This window comes from Macaca mulatta, chromosome 1, assembly GCF_049350105.2.
Source record: "Macaca mulatta isolate MMU2019108-1 chromosome 1, T2T-MMU8v2.0, whole genome shotgun sequence".
NCBI lineage: Eukaryota > Metazoa > Chordata > Mammalia > Primates > Cercopithecidae > Macaca > Macaca mulatta.
Genome location: NC_133406.1, coordinates 19,497,957 through 19,515,269, shown reverse-complemented (window position 1 = coordinate 19,515,269; position 17,313 = coordinate 19,497,957). Strand labels below are relative to the sequence as shown.

The 17,313-nt window shown below is 43.4% G+C and overlaps 1 protein-coding gene and 1 pseudogene across 1 annotated transcript in view; both read right to left on the bottom strand.

Annotated features, from left to right (window-relative positions):
• Positions 1-17,313, bottom strand: part of ABCB10 (ATP binding cassette subfamily B member 10) — a 43,819-nt gene that overhangs the window by 14,503 nt on the left and 12,003 nt on the right. The window contains exons 4-7 of the mRNA XM_001082734.5: positions 12,179-12,313; positions 10,256-10,402; positions 9,106-9,241; positions 1,118-1,213 (exon numbers count right to left, since the gene is read on the bottom strand). Coding sequence (XP_001082734.3) covers positions 1,118-1,213; positions 9,106-9,241; positions 10,256-10,402; positions 12,179-12,313 — 514 coding nt within the window. The remainder of the gene's footprint in view (positions 1-1,117; positions 1,214-9,105; positions 9,242-10,255; positions 10,403-12,178; positions 12,314-17,313) is intronic.
• LOC114674742 (U4 spliceosomal RNA) lies at positions 4,526-4,676 on the bottom strand (annotated as a pseudogene).

Sequence of the window (17,313 nt, the reverse complement as noted above, 5' to 3'; positions counted from 1 at the left end):
GTCCTGGCATATGAGCTCTTAAAGGGCAAGTCAGAAGCAGGCTAAATGCTTCCCACATGCCAACTCCGCACCTACTATATCCAAGGTACTACACATAGATGGTCTTATTTGATCCTGACAACCCTGCAAGGTAGAAATTGATTCCAATTTTGCTGATGAGGACACTGAAGACCACAGACAACAACCTGCTTAAGCTAACAAGTAGTGGAGTTAAGATCCACCCTTGTAGTCTGGTTTCAAACCCAATGGCCTTCTGTCTATGCCACTGCCTCTGTGTAGCTCCAGTTTATTTTACCTACCCCGAATAAATATTTTGAAAGTTATGATGAATAGGGGAGCGCTACACAACAGCTGCAGAACTGGAGGGGGTCAGAGGTCTGTTCTGCCCTGGTGTTCACCTGCTCTGCTTGGGCAGACACCACTCAAACTCTCTCAGTTGGGCCTATTTCCTAGGCCTATCACATTGGAGAATATTTGGCTTTCACTTATGGACCTGGGGCTACCTAACAATGTCCTAGGAAGTCAATAAGCAGTTGGGAGTGGTTACTACTCAGCCATTTCTCCTGATTCCTGGCTAGTTGGTCTAGACCCTACAGCTCCAGGGAAGTCACTGGTAAGAAGGAGATGGCTCCAGCCAATGAGTACCAGCCTCCCCTACCCCACCCCAAAAAGCCAAGAAACTTAGATATTTTCTTATGTCTGATTCCTCCTCCCTTCCTCCCACCCTAGCCCTCCACAGAGATGTCAGAATCACTAGGGAAGATCAATTTGGTGGACTAGCCAGGACCCTTCCTAGTCACAGCCCTGGGCCACAATGACTTCCATCCTGCCCTTGGCAGTAATGCCCAGATGCAGGGAGGGGAACAGAGGGCAGCACACTATGTGGCCAGCCCATGCATCCAGGGGCATCCTGGCCCACAACAGTGCCACAGCAGCTGTCCCTCCCCTTCTCATAGAAAACCTGACCACCCCCCTGCCCGGCCCGCCATGCAGCAGGACCCACACCTTTATGGTGGCTCATCCCTCACTCCCTTGCAGGCAGGGGAAGAGCTGGTTTCATTGTTCGAAGCCACATTTGTTTAATCCTAGCAAAGAAACAACCCATTTTGAGACCCACCGTTAAAAGGCAGCTTGGGCTCTCTCTCCAGGAGCTCCCAGAGGCGCCCCCCGGCACCCAGTCCTTTCATCAGCTCCGAGTAGAAAGAGCTCAGACCTGAGGATGAGAAGAAGAATCCACACACATGTCCACCACTGGCACCGGCACTGACCACCACTCCTCTGAGAGGAGCGACAATGATTGCTTTTAATATGAAATCTGTTATTAATATTTTCAAAAAACAACTTGAAGCAGCTTCCTGGGAACTGATACTCAAAATTCCCTTGCCTCATACTCTAGTTTTCCTTTGGCTTTTCCTCCTCCAGTTTCATTGACTGATTTATTGATTGATTTTTTTTTTTTTTTTTTTGAGACAGAGTCTCACTCTGTCACCCAGGCTGGAGTGCAGTGGCACGATCTTGGCTCACTGCAATCTCTATCTCCCTGGTTCAAGTGATTTTCCTGCCTCAGCCTCCCGAGTAGCTGGGATTACAGGCGCACACCACCAGGCCTGGAAATTTTTTTATTTTTAGTAGAGATGGGGTTTCGCCACGTTGGCCAGGCTGCTCTCAAACTCCTGACCTTAGGTGATCCACCCCTCTCAGCCTCCCAAAGTGTGGGATTATAGGCGTGAGCCACTGCGCCCAGCCACATTTCACTGATTTCTAATAAGGATTTAATGTTTGATCAGGGATTGAAAAACATATATAGTCATACTCATCAACCACTGGATTAAAATCATAATGCTGCAGAGGAAGTCTACCTAGTTAAAAGCATAGCAATTTAACTGTAATGCTATCTCATAATTTAAAAAAATACAAAATACTTCAATGTTGATTTTAAAGACAAATCCACAAAATAATACCTCACCTTCAGGTGATCAATAAATACAACTTTGATAAGCTACTCACATTCTCCCATATACTTCAAGTAATCTCTAGATTACTTATAATACCTAATACAATGTTATGTTATGTAAAATAAATAAATAAATAAATAAAATAAAAATGAGGCCAGGCAAAGTGGTTCCTGGCTGTAATCTCAACACTTTGGGAGGCCAAGGTGGGAGGACTGCTAGAGCCCAGGAGTTCAACACCACCCTGGGCAACACAGAGACAACCCTGTTTCTACAAAAAAGAATTTTAAGGCCAGGCCTGGTAGCATGTGCCTATATTCCTAATTACTTGGGAGGCTGAGGTGGGAGGATCACTTGAGTCCAAGAGGTTAAGGCTGCAATGAGGTATTACTGCACCCCGGCACTCTGGCAGCACTCAGGGCAACAGAGCGAGACCCTGTCTCAAAAAAAAAAAAAAAAAAAAAAAAGACTTTCACAGTAGCAAACACTGAAATAAATTTGGTTAATGTTAAACGTTCCAGCAATCTCTTTATTTTTATTTTTTTTGTGGAGACAGGGCCTCACTGTGTTGCATAGGCTGGTCTTCAACTCCTGGGCTCCAGCAACACTCCTGCCTTGGCCTCGCAAAGTGCTGGGATTACAAATGTGCGTCTCCTTCCTTGGCCTCTAGCGATCACTTTTTAAAGTCAGCTTTGAACCATGATTTTTTTTTTTTTGAGAGGGAGTCTTGCTCTGCTATGGTGTAATCTCTACTCACTGCAACCTCTGCCTCCCGAGTTGCTGGGATTACAGGCATCCCCCACCATGCCTGGCTAATCTTTGTATTTTTAGTAGAGACAGGGTTTCACCGTGTTGGCCAGGCTGGTCTCGAACTCCCGACCTCAATTGATGCACCCGCCTCAGCCTCCCAAAGTGCTGGGATTATAGGTGTGAGTCACCGTGCCCGGCCTGAACTGTTATTTAACAATTAAAACCCAAATGCAATGGTCTACATCAAATGTGAGGACATATATTTGTAACATTTTCCCTCAGTGAGGATACTGAAAAAAAAAAAAAAACAATTCGAATATTCTGTGGTATGAATATTTATGCAAGATACAATGGACTAAAATGTTTAGGCTAAATTAAAAATGCATTTGGCAAAAATAGGACCTCACAAATAGTCAACTGATTTTTGACAAAGAAGTAAAGGCAATACAATGGAGATGCAACGGCAATATATGTATTGTCTTTTTAACAAATGGTTCTAGAACAACTGAACATCCACATGCAAATAAGGAATCTAGACACAGACCTTACACCTTTCCCAAAAACTAATTTAGAGTGAATTACAGACCTAATATAAAACACAAAACAATAAACTCCTAGAAGGCAACACAGGAGCAAGTGCAGATGACCTTGAATTTGGTGATGACTTTTTAGATACAATACCAAAGGTACAATCCATGAAAGAAAGAAGGTGGACTTCATTAAAATTAAAAATGTATGCTTTGCAAAAGACAATGCGAAAAGAAGAGGACCAGCCACAAACTGGGAGAAAATATCTGTAAAAGACCTATCCAATAAAGGACTGCTACCCAAAATTTACAAAGAACTCTTAAAACGCAACAATACGGAAATATGAAGACTTATTTTAAAATGGTCAAAAGTCCTGAACAGACAACTCACCAGAGAAGATATACAGAGAACAAATAAGCATATGAACAGATGCTCAACATCATATGTCACCAGGGAAATGCAAACTAAAACAACAATGAAATATCATGCATCTATCAGAATGGCTAAAAGCTAGAACATCGATGCCACCAAATGCTGGGGTGGACGTGGAGCAACAAGAACTCTCATTTCTTGCTGGTGGGGATGCAAATGGGACACACACTTTGCAAGGCAGTTTGGGAGTTTCTTACAAAACTAAAAATTTTTTTGTAAGAAATTCATTCAGTCTCCATAGAGATGTCAAAAATTGCCAATGCTGGTCGGGTGCGGTGGCTCACACCTGTAATCCCAGCACTTTGGGAGGCCAAGGTAGGCAGATCACTTGAGGCCAGGAATTCAAGATCAGCCTGGCCAACACGGTAAAACCCTGTCTCTACAGAAAAAAACAAAAAAACAAAAAAACAAAAATTAGACCAGGCGCGGGTGGCTCATGCCTGTAATCCCAGGACTTTCAGAGGCCGAGGTGGGTGGATCACTTGAGGTCAGAGTTCGAAACCAGCCTGGCCAACATGGTGAAACCCCTTCTCTACTAAAAATAATAATAATAAAAAAAATAGCTGGACGTGGTGGCACACAACTGTAGTCCCAGCTACTCAGGAGGCTGAGGCTGGAGAATCGCTAGAACCTGGGAGGTGGAGGTTGCAGTGGCCGAGACTGCGCCATTACACTCCAGACGGGGTGACAGAGCGAGACTCCATCTCAAAAAAAAAAAAAAAAAAAGTCAGGCATGGTGGCGGATGCCTGTAATCCTAGCTATTTGGGAGGCTGAGGCACAAGAATTCCTTGAACCTGGGAGGTGGAGTGAGCCGAGATGGTGCCACTGCACTCCAGCCTGGGCAACAGAATGAGATTCCCTTTTTTTTAAAAAAAAAACAAAAACAAAAACACCTTGCCAATGCTGACTACGTTGCAAGTCATCACAGCAGGGTATTGGGAAAAGTTTTCAATTAGCAGTAATCATGCCTCGGATAAACCTCAGTGCCTATGATACTGCCACTGTGCTAAGCTGAACACATTCTTACCATCCAATCAAGCAGTTGTACTCCTTGGTATTTGCCTAAATGAGCTGAAAACTTCCATCTACACAAAAACCTACACATGGATGTTTATAGCAGCTTTATTCATCATTGCCAAAACTTAGAAGCAGCCAAGTGTCCTTTAGTAGGTGAACGAATAAACTGTTGTACATCCACACAATGGAATATTATTCAGTGCTAAAAATAAATGAGCTATCAAGCCATAAAAAGACATGGAGAAATCTTAAATGCATATTTCTATGAAAAGAGCCAACCAAATGCTACATACTGTATGATTAAAACTATATGACATTCTAGAAAAGGCATAACCATGGAAACAGTAAAAACCATCGGTGGTTGTCAGGGGTTTCAGAAGGGTGATGAATAAACAGAGCTCAGAGGATCTTTGGGGCAGTGAAAATACTTTGTATGGTACAGTAATGTTGGATACATGTCATTTTGCATTTGTCCAAACGCATAGAATGTACACCACCAAGAGTGAACCCTAATGTAAACTGTGGACTTTGGGTGTAATGCTGTGTCAATGTAGGCTTTTTTTCTTCTTTTGAGACAGGGTCTCACTCTGTCACCCAGGCTGGAGTGCAGTGGCGCAATCTCAGCTCACTGCAACCTCTGCCTCCCAGGTTCAAGCAATTCTCCTGCCTCAGCCTCCCAAGTAGCTGGGATTACAGGCATGCACCACCACACCCAGCTAATTTTTGTATTTTTAGTAGAGACAGGGTTTTGCCATGTTGGCCAGGCTGGTCTCGAACTCCTGGCCTCAAGTGATCTGCCCGCCTCAGCCTCGCAAAGTGCTGGGATTACAGAAGTGAGTCACTGCCCCTGGCTGTAGATTCATTAATTGTATCAAATGTACCACTCTGCGGGGGATGTTAATAGGGAGGCTGTGCGTGTATGAGGGCATGGGTATGCACCCCTTTCTCTACACAATTTTGCTATGAACGTAAAACTACTTTGAAAATGGTATTAATTTTTAAAAAGAAGGGAGGGAGGGAAGAAAGAAAGAAGAAAAAAATTAAGGCTGGGCATGGTGGTACACACCTATAATCCCAGCACTTCGAGAGGCCAAGGCAGGAGAATCACTTGAGCCCAGGAGTTTGAGACCAGCCTGGGCAACACAACATAGCGAGACCCTGTCTCTACAAAAAAAAAAAATTAATAATTAGCTGAGTATGGTTGTGTATGCCTGCAGTCCTAGCTACTCAGGAGGCTGAGGCAGAAGGATCACTTGAGCCCAGGAGGTCGAGGCTGCAGTGGGCTAGGATTGTGCCATTGCACTCCCTCCTGCAGACAAAGTGAGATCCTGTCTCTAAAACAAAACAAAACAAAACAAAACAAAAAAGAAGTAAAGGGAAACAGTCAAAAGTAGTTTAACATAGTAAAGAGCTTTGACTCCGAAGAACAAAAGCACAACGGCCCTGGATAAACAAAATGTGATCTCTCTTTACAATGTAATATTCAACCATAAAAAGGAACGACCCACTAGCCCAGTAGTGGTGGCTCATGCCTGTCATCCCAACACTCTGGGAGGCAGAGGCGGGCAGACTGCTTGAGCCCAGAAGTTCAAGACTAGCCTGGGAAACATGGTGAAACTCTGTCTCTACAAAAAATACAAAAGCTAGCCAGGCATGGTGGCACATGCCTGTAAGTCCCAGCTACTCAGGGGGCTGAGGTGAGAGGACTGCTTGAGCCCAGGAGGTCAAGGCTGCACTACTGCACTCCAGCCTGGGTGACAGAGCAAGCCCCTGTCTCGGGAAAAAATAAAAAAAAAATAAAAGAAAAAAGGAATGACATACTGATACGTGCTACAATGTAGATGAACTTTGAAAATACTATGCTAAGTGTAAGAAGCCAGGCACAAAAGGACATATATTGTGTGATTCCTTTTATATGAAATATCTACAATAAGTAAATACATAAAGACAGAAAGCAAACTGTGGTTGCCAGGAGCTGGCAGGAGGAAGTAATGTAGATAGATTGCTTAATGAGTATTGGTTTTCTTTTCAGTGATGGAACTGTTTGAGAGGTAGATGGAGGTAGTGGTTGCACAGCATTGTGAATGTACTAAACACCACTGAATTGTAAACTTGAAAATGGTTAGGTTTTGCTTTTCTTCATACAGTACTTCTGACTTCATTTTAGAAGAGAATGTACTTAGAATCAGTGGGGTTTTTACCCCTAGTATGCCCTTCTAAGCCGAAATCAAAATAAAAATTATTACTTAATAAATAAAATAGAATTTCTTGCTTTGTAGATTTATTATAGAATCACTTTGGATAGCCTCCCAAGTAGCTGAGACTACAGGCGCCCGCCACCACGCCCGGCTAGTTTTTTGTATTTTTAGTAGAGATGGGGTTTCACCATGTTAGCCAGGATAGTCTTGATCTCCTGACCTCGTGATCCACCCGCCTTGGCCTCCCAAAGTGCTGGGATTACAGGCTTGAGCCACCGCGCCCGGCCTAAAATTACTTTAAAAACATAAAAGCATGGCTGGGTGCGGTGGCTCACACCTGTAATCCCAGTACTTTGGGAGTCTGAGGTGGGCGGATTGCCAGAGTTCAGGAGTTCGAGACCAGCCTGGGCAACACGGTGAAACCCCGTCTCTACTAAAAAATCCAAAAAATTAGCCAGGTGTGGCGGCATGTGCCTGTAGTCCCAGCTACTCAGAAGGCTAAGGCAGGACAATTGCTTGAATCCAGGAGGCAGAGGTTGCAGTGAGCCGAGATCATGCCACTGCACTCCAGCCTGGGTGACAGAGTGAAACTCTGTCTCTAAATAAATAAACAAACAAGCACTTAAAATCCAATTTAAGTTGTTGGGCATTGGTGGTTCAGTGGTAGAATCCTCACCTGCTAATTCAAGTTGCTGGATTAAATTCCTATCACCTTAGGCATCTATGTTATAAATGTGGAAGAACCGGTGGCAACAGGTGTACACTGACCTACCCATATTTTCTTTCATCCCTCCTCGCACCAGATGGCAGATCCTGAACAATACAGTTGACCAGAGTTGTGGGCTGGCCTGTGGTTAAGAAAGCCAAATTACCCAATCTCTGCACGCAGACAAAGCCTTAGCAGCACCTCCTATAACCAGTGGTGGTAACCGACTATAGCAATGGATTAGAACTGTGTTTTCCAACCCATTCTGTGCAAGACACAGTTGTGAACTTGCCCCTTGTGAATAGAGAGGACAATAGAACAACCACAAAAAGAAATAACTTCTATCATGCCAAGTGGTACAGAGGAGGGAAGAGGAGGGGCTGAGAAAGATTATGTCAAATGTGGCAGAAAACATTAAGATGAGGGGAGGCCAGGGAGGAAATCTGGAATGTGAACAGAAAGGCCAGGGAGAAGGGAAGTGGGGTAGGTAGTCCACCTGAAGGAGGACAGAAGACCTAAGGGAACACGACCATAACAGGGTGTGAAACCTCCAGCCCAGCAGGCTTAATCCAAGAAATGGAGAGGGAAGAGCTGCATACTGTCTGTGGGTCCTCCTGAACCAGTCCACCTTCTCGCTTCCCAAACCATCCAGCACCCCAAAACATCTTAATCAGTTTTTATTTAAGACCAGCCAGCAGAACTAAAATGCTTTTTTCAGGGGTCTCTGAAAATATCATTCCAGAAAAAAATCTTCACTTGCCTGCAGATGTCTACGGAAATGCCTCTACCTTCAACAGTTAGACAAAAAACCCTGAAAATAAAACCCTCTGGTTGAAGCAACACCATAGGATACCTGATAATATTCCATTAATCAGACCTTAAGCTACTTACCCGACCTTTCCATCTTGAGTTTCAAAGACAAGAAGGGAAACAAAAACTAGGAAATCATTTGTCCCAAGTCGACTGGGGATGCATTCCTGCTTTCCTTCATCCGGGAATGAAAAATAAAAGCTGAACTCTGACAGTCTTAATAAAAGCAAGCAACTCTGTTTCATGCACTTGATAATTTATAAATATTTTTTGATTGCTCATTAGTTTTGAATATGGTTGACTTTGTACAAAAGGAATTGCATTCTCCACTGATTTGCTAATCACGAAACCATCACTAACACAGGACTATGGGTTTCTGTGTCCATACTTGCTCAGCGCCGCCCTCCTCCTGCCTGCACCTGTGAGCAAGTGAACAAACGGTCTGAAGACACAATACCACTCCAGAGCGATGCTGAGCTACAAGAGGCCTGCAAAGATCCCCAAATGTCCCAATCAAGGAGGTGTTTGCTCGTCTGCTGTGGAGGGTCACATTCATTTCACTTCTTTAAAAGCCCAATTGGAATAGTAACGTTCTAGGAAATGCTTTTTCAGTCGAAGTTAATTGAAGTAATGTGAAAGTTCAGTTTCTATTTCAGAAATGATGCTCTGATTTTTAATTTGTAACACCCCAAGCCTATTTAAATTCTTTACCTCCAATGCTTATTCCAACCCAGAAAGCATACATTAGGAAGGAAGAGAGTTCACCCACGGTCATGTGGGCACTGCCCATCAGCAGCCCTCCTTTGTACAGGACAGAAAGCACAATCAGGTTTCCGGAGAGCCCAGTCTGTCGAATGAACAAAACAGAGAAGTCAGGTGGGAATCAAGGACCCAGAATGCAAAAAGCGTGAACACAGCCTGTAATGTACCTTTTTCATTCAACTGTCACAGCAAGATTTTTCCAAAATATTAATTTTACCTGAGTTTCAAATTAAAAATGGTTTTGTAATATTGCAATAATGAAGAAAACAATCTAATCACCATGAAAACCTATAAGCTAAGTCTCCCATCAGATCCCGATTTTACCCCATCTACTCAGTTTGCAAAGGATAAAAGTAATACCAAAGGTTCCTTCCCTAACTAGAGGAAACAAATAAATATCTACTACGTGGGTTTATATAATACAATGAGATGTTCTGGGCAAGGACACAAGCCTGAGGAGCTGGCCTCCTGTATCTGTGGCCTGCTTTTACCTTGGTTGCATGTGTGGTTGTCTTAGGCATAGGGGCAGCCTTCTCCGGGCTGCTGCTCCTTATCTGTTAATCATAGCAATGATGGAATTGTCTCTGAAGTTCTTTTCAGTTTACACGTATCTTGAATTTGCCTTCATGGTGATTTTCTATTTCCATGTCCTATTTAAGTGCATTGTGATTGATTTTTTATACTTCTTTCTTGAAACACATTGAGGTGATTTTGGTTAATCCTCAGACTTTGCTGGCATGAGAATGACCCAGAGGGCCTGTTAAACAGATTGCTGGCCCCAGTTTCCTACCGAGCAGATCTGCGATGGAGCTGAGTCTCGGCGAGGCTGACCAGGGCCCAGGCAAAGCTGATGCCACTGGCCTGCACCGCACAAATAATCAGTGCCCGATCGCACCATGCACTGACTTTTCTCTAAGGACATTTACTTGTTTCTTCCTTTTTCACAAAAATATTTTAAAGAAAGTCATTCTCAGCCTTGAAATTAAGACTAAAATTTTAAAAATTAAAATCATTTTCTACTTATGCTGAACACCACAGAATAAAACTCTCACCATTCTAACATCTGCCACTTTCACTTTTTCCAAAATGATCTACTTACTGCTCCAAAGAAGCCAGCCCGAGCGAATGCCTCTTTCCTTGCTAACTGCATCACATAGTCCACTTTGCTGGCATATTTGTCTCTTTCAGTCATTTCTTTCCCAAAAGCTCGAACAGTTCTTACATTTCCAATACGTTCCTCAGCTAGCTGGGAGAATAATAAATACATTTCAGGAGGAGAAGGGTCATATTTCAAGAGCTTCTAGAAGCAAAAATAAAATGTGGTTCTCATTTCATTTATTTACTTATTAAAAAGAAAAGAAAAGAAATAGTGATAGTAAGAAGTGAGAACTCCCTAAAAGACATTATCAATGGAAAACCACTCTTGATACATGACTAAGTCAAAAAAGAGTGACAGCAGAGTACACAAAGCAATCCTAGTTTTGGGGGAAAAAACTATACCTAAACATATCATATATATAGACAGAAAAATAGGAGCATATGTAGATGCAGAAATACATTTTTATGCAGAGAAAAACAGACTCCAAAATGTTAATTCTAAAAGACAGGATTATGGGTATTTTTGTTTTCTATTTTCAAAATTTTCAACAATAAACATGCATGGTTTTTTTTGTGCTTTTTTGAGATGGAGTCTCGCCCTGTCACCCAGGCTGGAGTACAGTGGCTCAATCTCGGCTCACTGCAAGCTCCGCCTCCTGGGCTCACACCATTCTCTTGCCTCAGCGTCCGGAGTAGCTGGGACTACAGGCGCCCGCCACCACACCCGACTAATTTTTTGTATTTTTAGTAGAGACGGGGTTTCACCATGTTAGCCAGGATGTTCTCGATCTCCTGACCTTGTGATCTACCTGCCTCGGCCTCCCGAAGTACTGGGATTATAGGCGTGAGCCACTGCACCCAGCCCCATGCATGGTTTTTGTACCATGAAAGTATAATGGTTATTTTTAATTTTTCTTTTTTTTTTGGAACGGAGTTTCACTCTTGTCACCCAGGCTGGAGTGCAATGGCACAATCTTGGCTCACTGCAACCTCTGCCTCCCGGGTTCAAAATTCTCCTTGTCTCAGTCTCCCAAGTAGCTGGGATTACAGGCAGGAACCAGCGCGCCCAGCTAATTTTTGTATTTTTAGTAGAAACAAGGTTTCTCCACGTTGGTCGGGCTGGTCTCAAACTCCTGACCTCAAGCGATCCACCCGACTTGGCCTCCCAAGGTACTGGGATTATAGGCACGAGCCACTGCACCGGGCCATTTTTAATTTTTGAAAAGATAATGTTGCACAGCATTGCAAAGCCAGATTTATTAAATTAATGAAACACAGTGTTATCTAGTAACTATTTTCAAAACCTGATTAACTGTTTTGTCCCATAACAAATAGTGATAGTGGCTATGTATGGTGGTTCACGCCTGTAATCCCAGCACTCCAGGAGGCTGAGGTGGGAGAATCGCTTGAGCCCAGGAATTTGAAACCAGCCTGGGCAACACAGTAAGATCCTGTCTCTACAAAAAATTTTAAAAATTACTGGGCATGGTGGCATGTGGCTATAGTCCCAGCTAGTGAGGAGGCTGAGGTGGGAGGATCACTCAAGCCTGGGAGGTTAAAGCTTCACTTAGCTGTGATTATACCACTGCACTCTAGCCTAGAGTGCCTGAAAAAGACTTTTCTCATGTACCCTGTCTCAAAAAAAAAAAAAGAAAGAAAGAAAGAAAGAAAAGAAATAGTGATAGTAAGAAGTGAGGACTCCACAAAATGTTTAGTCGAGTTGAATCTACTTTGAGATATGGGTAGAAACCTAGTCTAGAAAACAGAGTAGTTTAAGTTTCTGGGATCTTGGGGTAATTTCTAATGAAAGGAAAGGAAGGCACTTTATTGAAAAACCTAAGCACATCCCTTAGGATCTGCCGTCTAGGATCCTGGCTGTGACCCCATTCTGCTGGAAACCACACGGATGAGAAGGGGCTTTTACCTGAGTGGCTTGTGCCAGGGAATCCTGGGTGACTTTGGTCAGTTTCCGTAGATATCGTCCATAAATTACAGCAATGATTGACACTGGAGGCACCACGCTCAAAACAAAGGTGGCCAGATTAGGTGAGATAAAAAACTGTCAAAAACAAAAAAAATTGAGAGGTGTTTGTTACATAGGGTGGCAAGACATTCTTATTACCTACGATAGGGGAGTGTGTGTAGGGGTGTGTCTGTGTGTGTGTGAGTGTGTTTAAATTAACAGCAGGCTTGAAGGTACTGTCCCCAAGTTGTTACATCCTGTTTGGGTGGAATTTTTCAGACATCTTTATTCTTCACAAAACCCCATAAATATTCAGCATGCCACACAGAAGAAATGTGACAAGCAATTGCTGAAGAAAGAATCCTCAGGCCAATACTAGATCAGACCATGCTGTTTAACAACAGAGTGGGAAGAGACAGGGGGAGTGTGGCAGAGGCCTGCTCTGCTCCACACTCCAGACCATATCAGGAGTTGTGTATTCAGGTCCGAACCACCTGCAGGCACTGAACAACCAGAGCAACACGTCCCATCAAAATGACCAAGACGGTGAAGTCACCAAAAAACCTCACACTGGGTAGGGTGTGGTGGCTCACGCCTGTAATCTCAGTACTTTGGGAGGCCAAGGCAGGCAGATCACCTGAGGTCAGGAGTTCGAGACCAGTCTGACCAACATGGTGAAACCCTGTCTCTACTAAAAATACAAAAATTAGCCGGGAGTTGGGGTGCACGCCTGTAATCCCAGGTACTCGGCAGGCTGAGGCAGGAGAATCGCTTGAACCCGGGAGGTGGAGGTTGCAGTGAGCCAAGATTGAGTCACTGCACTCCAGCCTGGATAACAAGAGCAAAACTCTGTCTCAAAACAAAAACAAAAACAAAAACCACACATTGTATGACAAACAGTCAACAGAGGACTTGGAGGACACAACCAACAAGTCGAAGAAGAATTAAAGCTGCTTTCATGGTTCAGTGGACTGAAGTCTGCAGGATGGATCTGGGCTCAACATACCGAGGAGCTTCTAGCAACTGGAATTGCTGAAAGAATAACCTAACTTCTAGAAGTAAGTAACAGAGGGTTTCCCTGTCAACCTTGCAATTTGGTGACTGTACTTTCAATAGACTAGCATCTCTTTGACAAATTACTAAAATCTACCATATCTCATTTGCACAGAAAATAGTATAATCAGTACAAGGCTAAATAATACTAACGAAAAGCTGCAAACTGAAATGTAAGTAGATGGATCAACCAATCATTCACTCATTCATTTACTCATTCAACAAGTTGTTACTGAGTGCCTGTGTTACTGAGTGCAAGCACTATTCCAGGCACCTGGGAGATAACCAACCCTCACAGAGTTTTCATGTAAGAAAGAAGAGATAAGACTTAGATAATAGACAAGTATAAGAGAGAGAAAGTATCACTTCAGATGTAACATGATCTTGGAAGACCTCACCACCAACAGGGAAGAGCCATTGCATAAAGGCCCTGAGGCAGAAAGGAGGTTGGCACCTTCACAGAGAAGCAAGCAGATGTGTACACAAATGTCCCACCCTGAGAAGACAAGTCCATCAGGACACCTGGGGTGAGCCTCGGGGAGCATAATCATATCTCTGATGGTCACTATCAGGACATGAGACCAACAGGACAGGTCTAACACTTCTGGGGCCTGAACACAACTGATGTCAAATGAACCAACTGGACAGGTGTCCTCTGTGTGGGGCAGGCACAGTCCATCAAGATTCTCCTAGAACTGTCCCAGAACCACCCCCTTCCTTCACTGTGGTTCCATACTTAATGAAAAACCTTCTGGCCAGGCGCGGTGGCTCAAGCCTGTAATCCCAGCTCTTTGGGAGGCCGAGACAAGCGGATCACGAGGTCAGGAGATCGAGATCACCCTGGCTAACACAGTGAAACCCCATCTCTACTAAAAAATATAAAAAACTAGCCGGGCGAGGTGGCGGGCGCCTGTAGTCCCAGCTACTTGGGAGGCTGAGGCAGGAGAATGGCCTGAACCCAGGAGGCGGAGCTTGCAGTGAGCTGAGATCCAGCCAGACAGAGCAAGACTCCGTCTCAAAAAAACCAAAACGAAACAAAACAAAAAAAATCCAAAAAAACCTTCTGATGACTAATACAGGGTCCTGGCACCATAATGAAGTGTTTTGAATAGCAGAAATGGGCTAGGCGTGGGGGCTCACGACTGTAATCCTAGCATTTCGGGAGGCTGAGGTGGGTGGATCGCTTGAGCCCAGGAGTTCAAAACCAGTGGGCTGGACAACATGGTGAGACACTGTCTCTATAGAAAAAAATACAAAAATTAGCCGGGCATGGTGGTGCACGCCTGTAGTTCCAGCTACTCGGGAGGCTGACGTGGGAGGATCGCTAGAGCTCAGGAGGCGGAGGGTGCAGTGAGCCAAGATGACACCACTGCACTACAGCCTAGGCACCAGAGGGAGACCCTGTCTCACACACACACACACAAAATTGGAATAGCAGAAACACAACTTAATAGTAGGAAGGCCCACTATGTAAATTAATAAATTGGCAGTATGGCATACACAGTATCAGGTTCTTATAATTGGACGTCCCCTATGTCAGGTCCATGAGTTTGTGCAGGAGAAACAAAGTCACATTTCTGATCCTCTAGAGCCAAAGATCGGATCCTAGGTGAAGCCACTTCCTGAGGCCCTTTTATAGACTGAATGTTTCCCCCTGAAATTCATGTGTTGAAGCCTTAACCCCAGCATGGCTGTATTTGGAGATGGGGCCTCTAAGAAAGTAACTAAGGTTAAATGAGGTCCTAAGTGTGGGGCCACAATCCAACAGGATTAGTGTCCTTATAAGAGACACTCTAGAGCACACTCTCTCTCCACTATGTGAGCCCATGGCAAGATGGCAGCTGCCTACAAGCCAAGAGAAGAAGCCTCAGAATGAAGCTATTTTGCTAGTACCTTGACCCTGGACTTCCAACCTCCAGAACTGTGAGAAATACATTTCTTTTGTTTCAGCCACCCAGTCTGTGGTATTATTATGGCAGCCCAAACAGACCCCTTTGAATTGCTCATCTGATCCAACACTGAATTCCCTTTCCTTGTTAAAAAAAGTACCCCAAGTGATTTTTTCCCAGCTTGAACTTTTCCTGATTCCCCAAACTATTCATATTTGGAAAATGGCATGTTAGTGCAGGAAGGGTCCTCTTCCAGAGGTTTGCTTCTCTCTTAGCTGGAAAATCATGAGTTTTCAAAGCTGTTTTTCATTCCGTAAGTCAGATCTAATAGGCAACACACCCTTCCTCTCTGAACTGAGTGCTTCATGGGATACAAAGGACAAAATCCAAGCTTTTCCACTTGCGAGAAAGGATTATTTACAGTTCTTTTTCCACAGGTCTAGAACTGCACTGCCCAAAACGACAGCCTTACATGGCCACTGGAAACTTGAAATGTGGCAGGTATGACTGAGACACTGAAGTTTTAATTGTATTTAGGTTTAATTAAAATTTAAAAGCCTATATTCCATTCAGTTATTGGCAAACTATTAAGTATGTCTGGAAAAACTGAGTATGTCAAACTACTTTTTCAATTGTACATTTTATAAAATCTAAATATAGATCAAGTACTTTCAATGAAAATTTAGCATCCGAATTAAGATGCTCCATAAGTAGAGAATACACACCAAATTTGGAAATGCAGTTGACCTTTGAACAACATAGGTTTGAACTGCATGGGTCAACTTAAACATAGATTTTCTTTCATCTCTGCCATCCCTGAGACAGCAAGAACAACTTTTCTTCCTCTTCTCAGTCTACTTAGTGTGAAGACAATGAGGATAAACACTTTTATGATGGGCCGGGCACGGTGGCTCACGCCTGTAATCCCAGCAATTTGGGAGGCCGAGGCTGGCAGATCACAAGGTCAGGAGTTCAAGACCAGCCTGGCCAACATAGTGAAACCCCATCTCTACTAAAAATACAAAAAAATTAGCGAGGCGTGGTGGCAGGCGCCTATAATCCCAGTACTCAGGAGGCTGAGGCAAGAGAATCACTTGAATCTGGGAGGCGGAGTTTGCAGGGAGCCAAGATCCCACCATTGCACTCCAGCCCGGATGACAGTGCGAGACTCTGTCTCAAAAAAAAAAAAAAAAACTTTTATGATGATTCACTTCCACTTAATAAATAATAAGTATATTTTACCTTCCTTATGATTTTCTTAATAACACTTCCTTTTATCTAGCTTACTCTGTTATAAGAACATAGTATATAATACATACAACATACCAAATACATGGTAATTGACTGTATGTTATCAGTAAGGCTTCTGGTCAACAGTAGGCTATTAGTAGTTAAGTTTTTGGGGAGTCAAAAGTTACACTTCGATTTTTGACTGTGTGGGGTTCAGTGTCCCAACCCCTGCATTGTTCAAGGGTCAACTATAATATGAAAGAAATAATATAAAATACCTCATTAATAATTTTGATATTAATTACATGTTGAGATGACAATAATTTGTTTATACTGGCTTAAACAAAACATTAAAATTAATCTCAGCCAGATATGGTGGCTCAAGCCTGTAATCCCAGCACTTTGGGAGGCCGAGGCAGGAGGATCACTTGAGGCCAAGAGTTGGAGACCAGCCTGGGCAACACAAAGAGACCCTGCCTCTACAAAAAATATATATATATATTTTTCAAATTAGCCAAGCTTGGTGGTGTGTGCCTGTAGTCCCAGATACTTGGAAGACTGAGGTAGGAGAATCACTTGAGTCCAGAAGTTTAAGACTGCAGTGAGCTATGATCTTGCCACTGTACTCCAGCCTGGGTAACAGAGTAACACTCTGTCTCAAAAAAAAAAAAAAAAAATTAAAAAAATTAAATTAATCTGATTGGCTTCTTTTTGCTTTTTTTAAATGTGGCTACTGAAACATTAAAATCACACATGTGGCTTGCATTGCCTCTCTACTGACCTGCAGCATTGGGCTAAATAGAAACACTGGTTGAAGAGGTAAGGCAAGCAGACAGGACAGGCACAAGCCACCCAGTTAAGGAAAGGAAAAAAGGCCATGGGAGTGAAGAGCTCTCCCCTTAAAAGAGCACAGCTCGACTTACA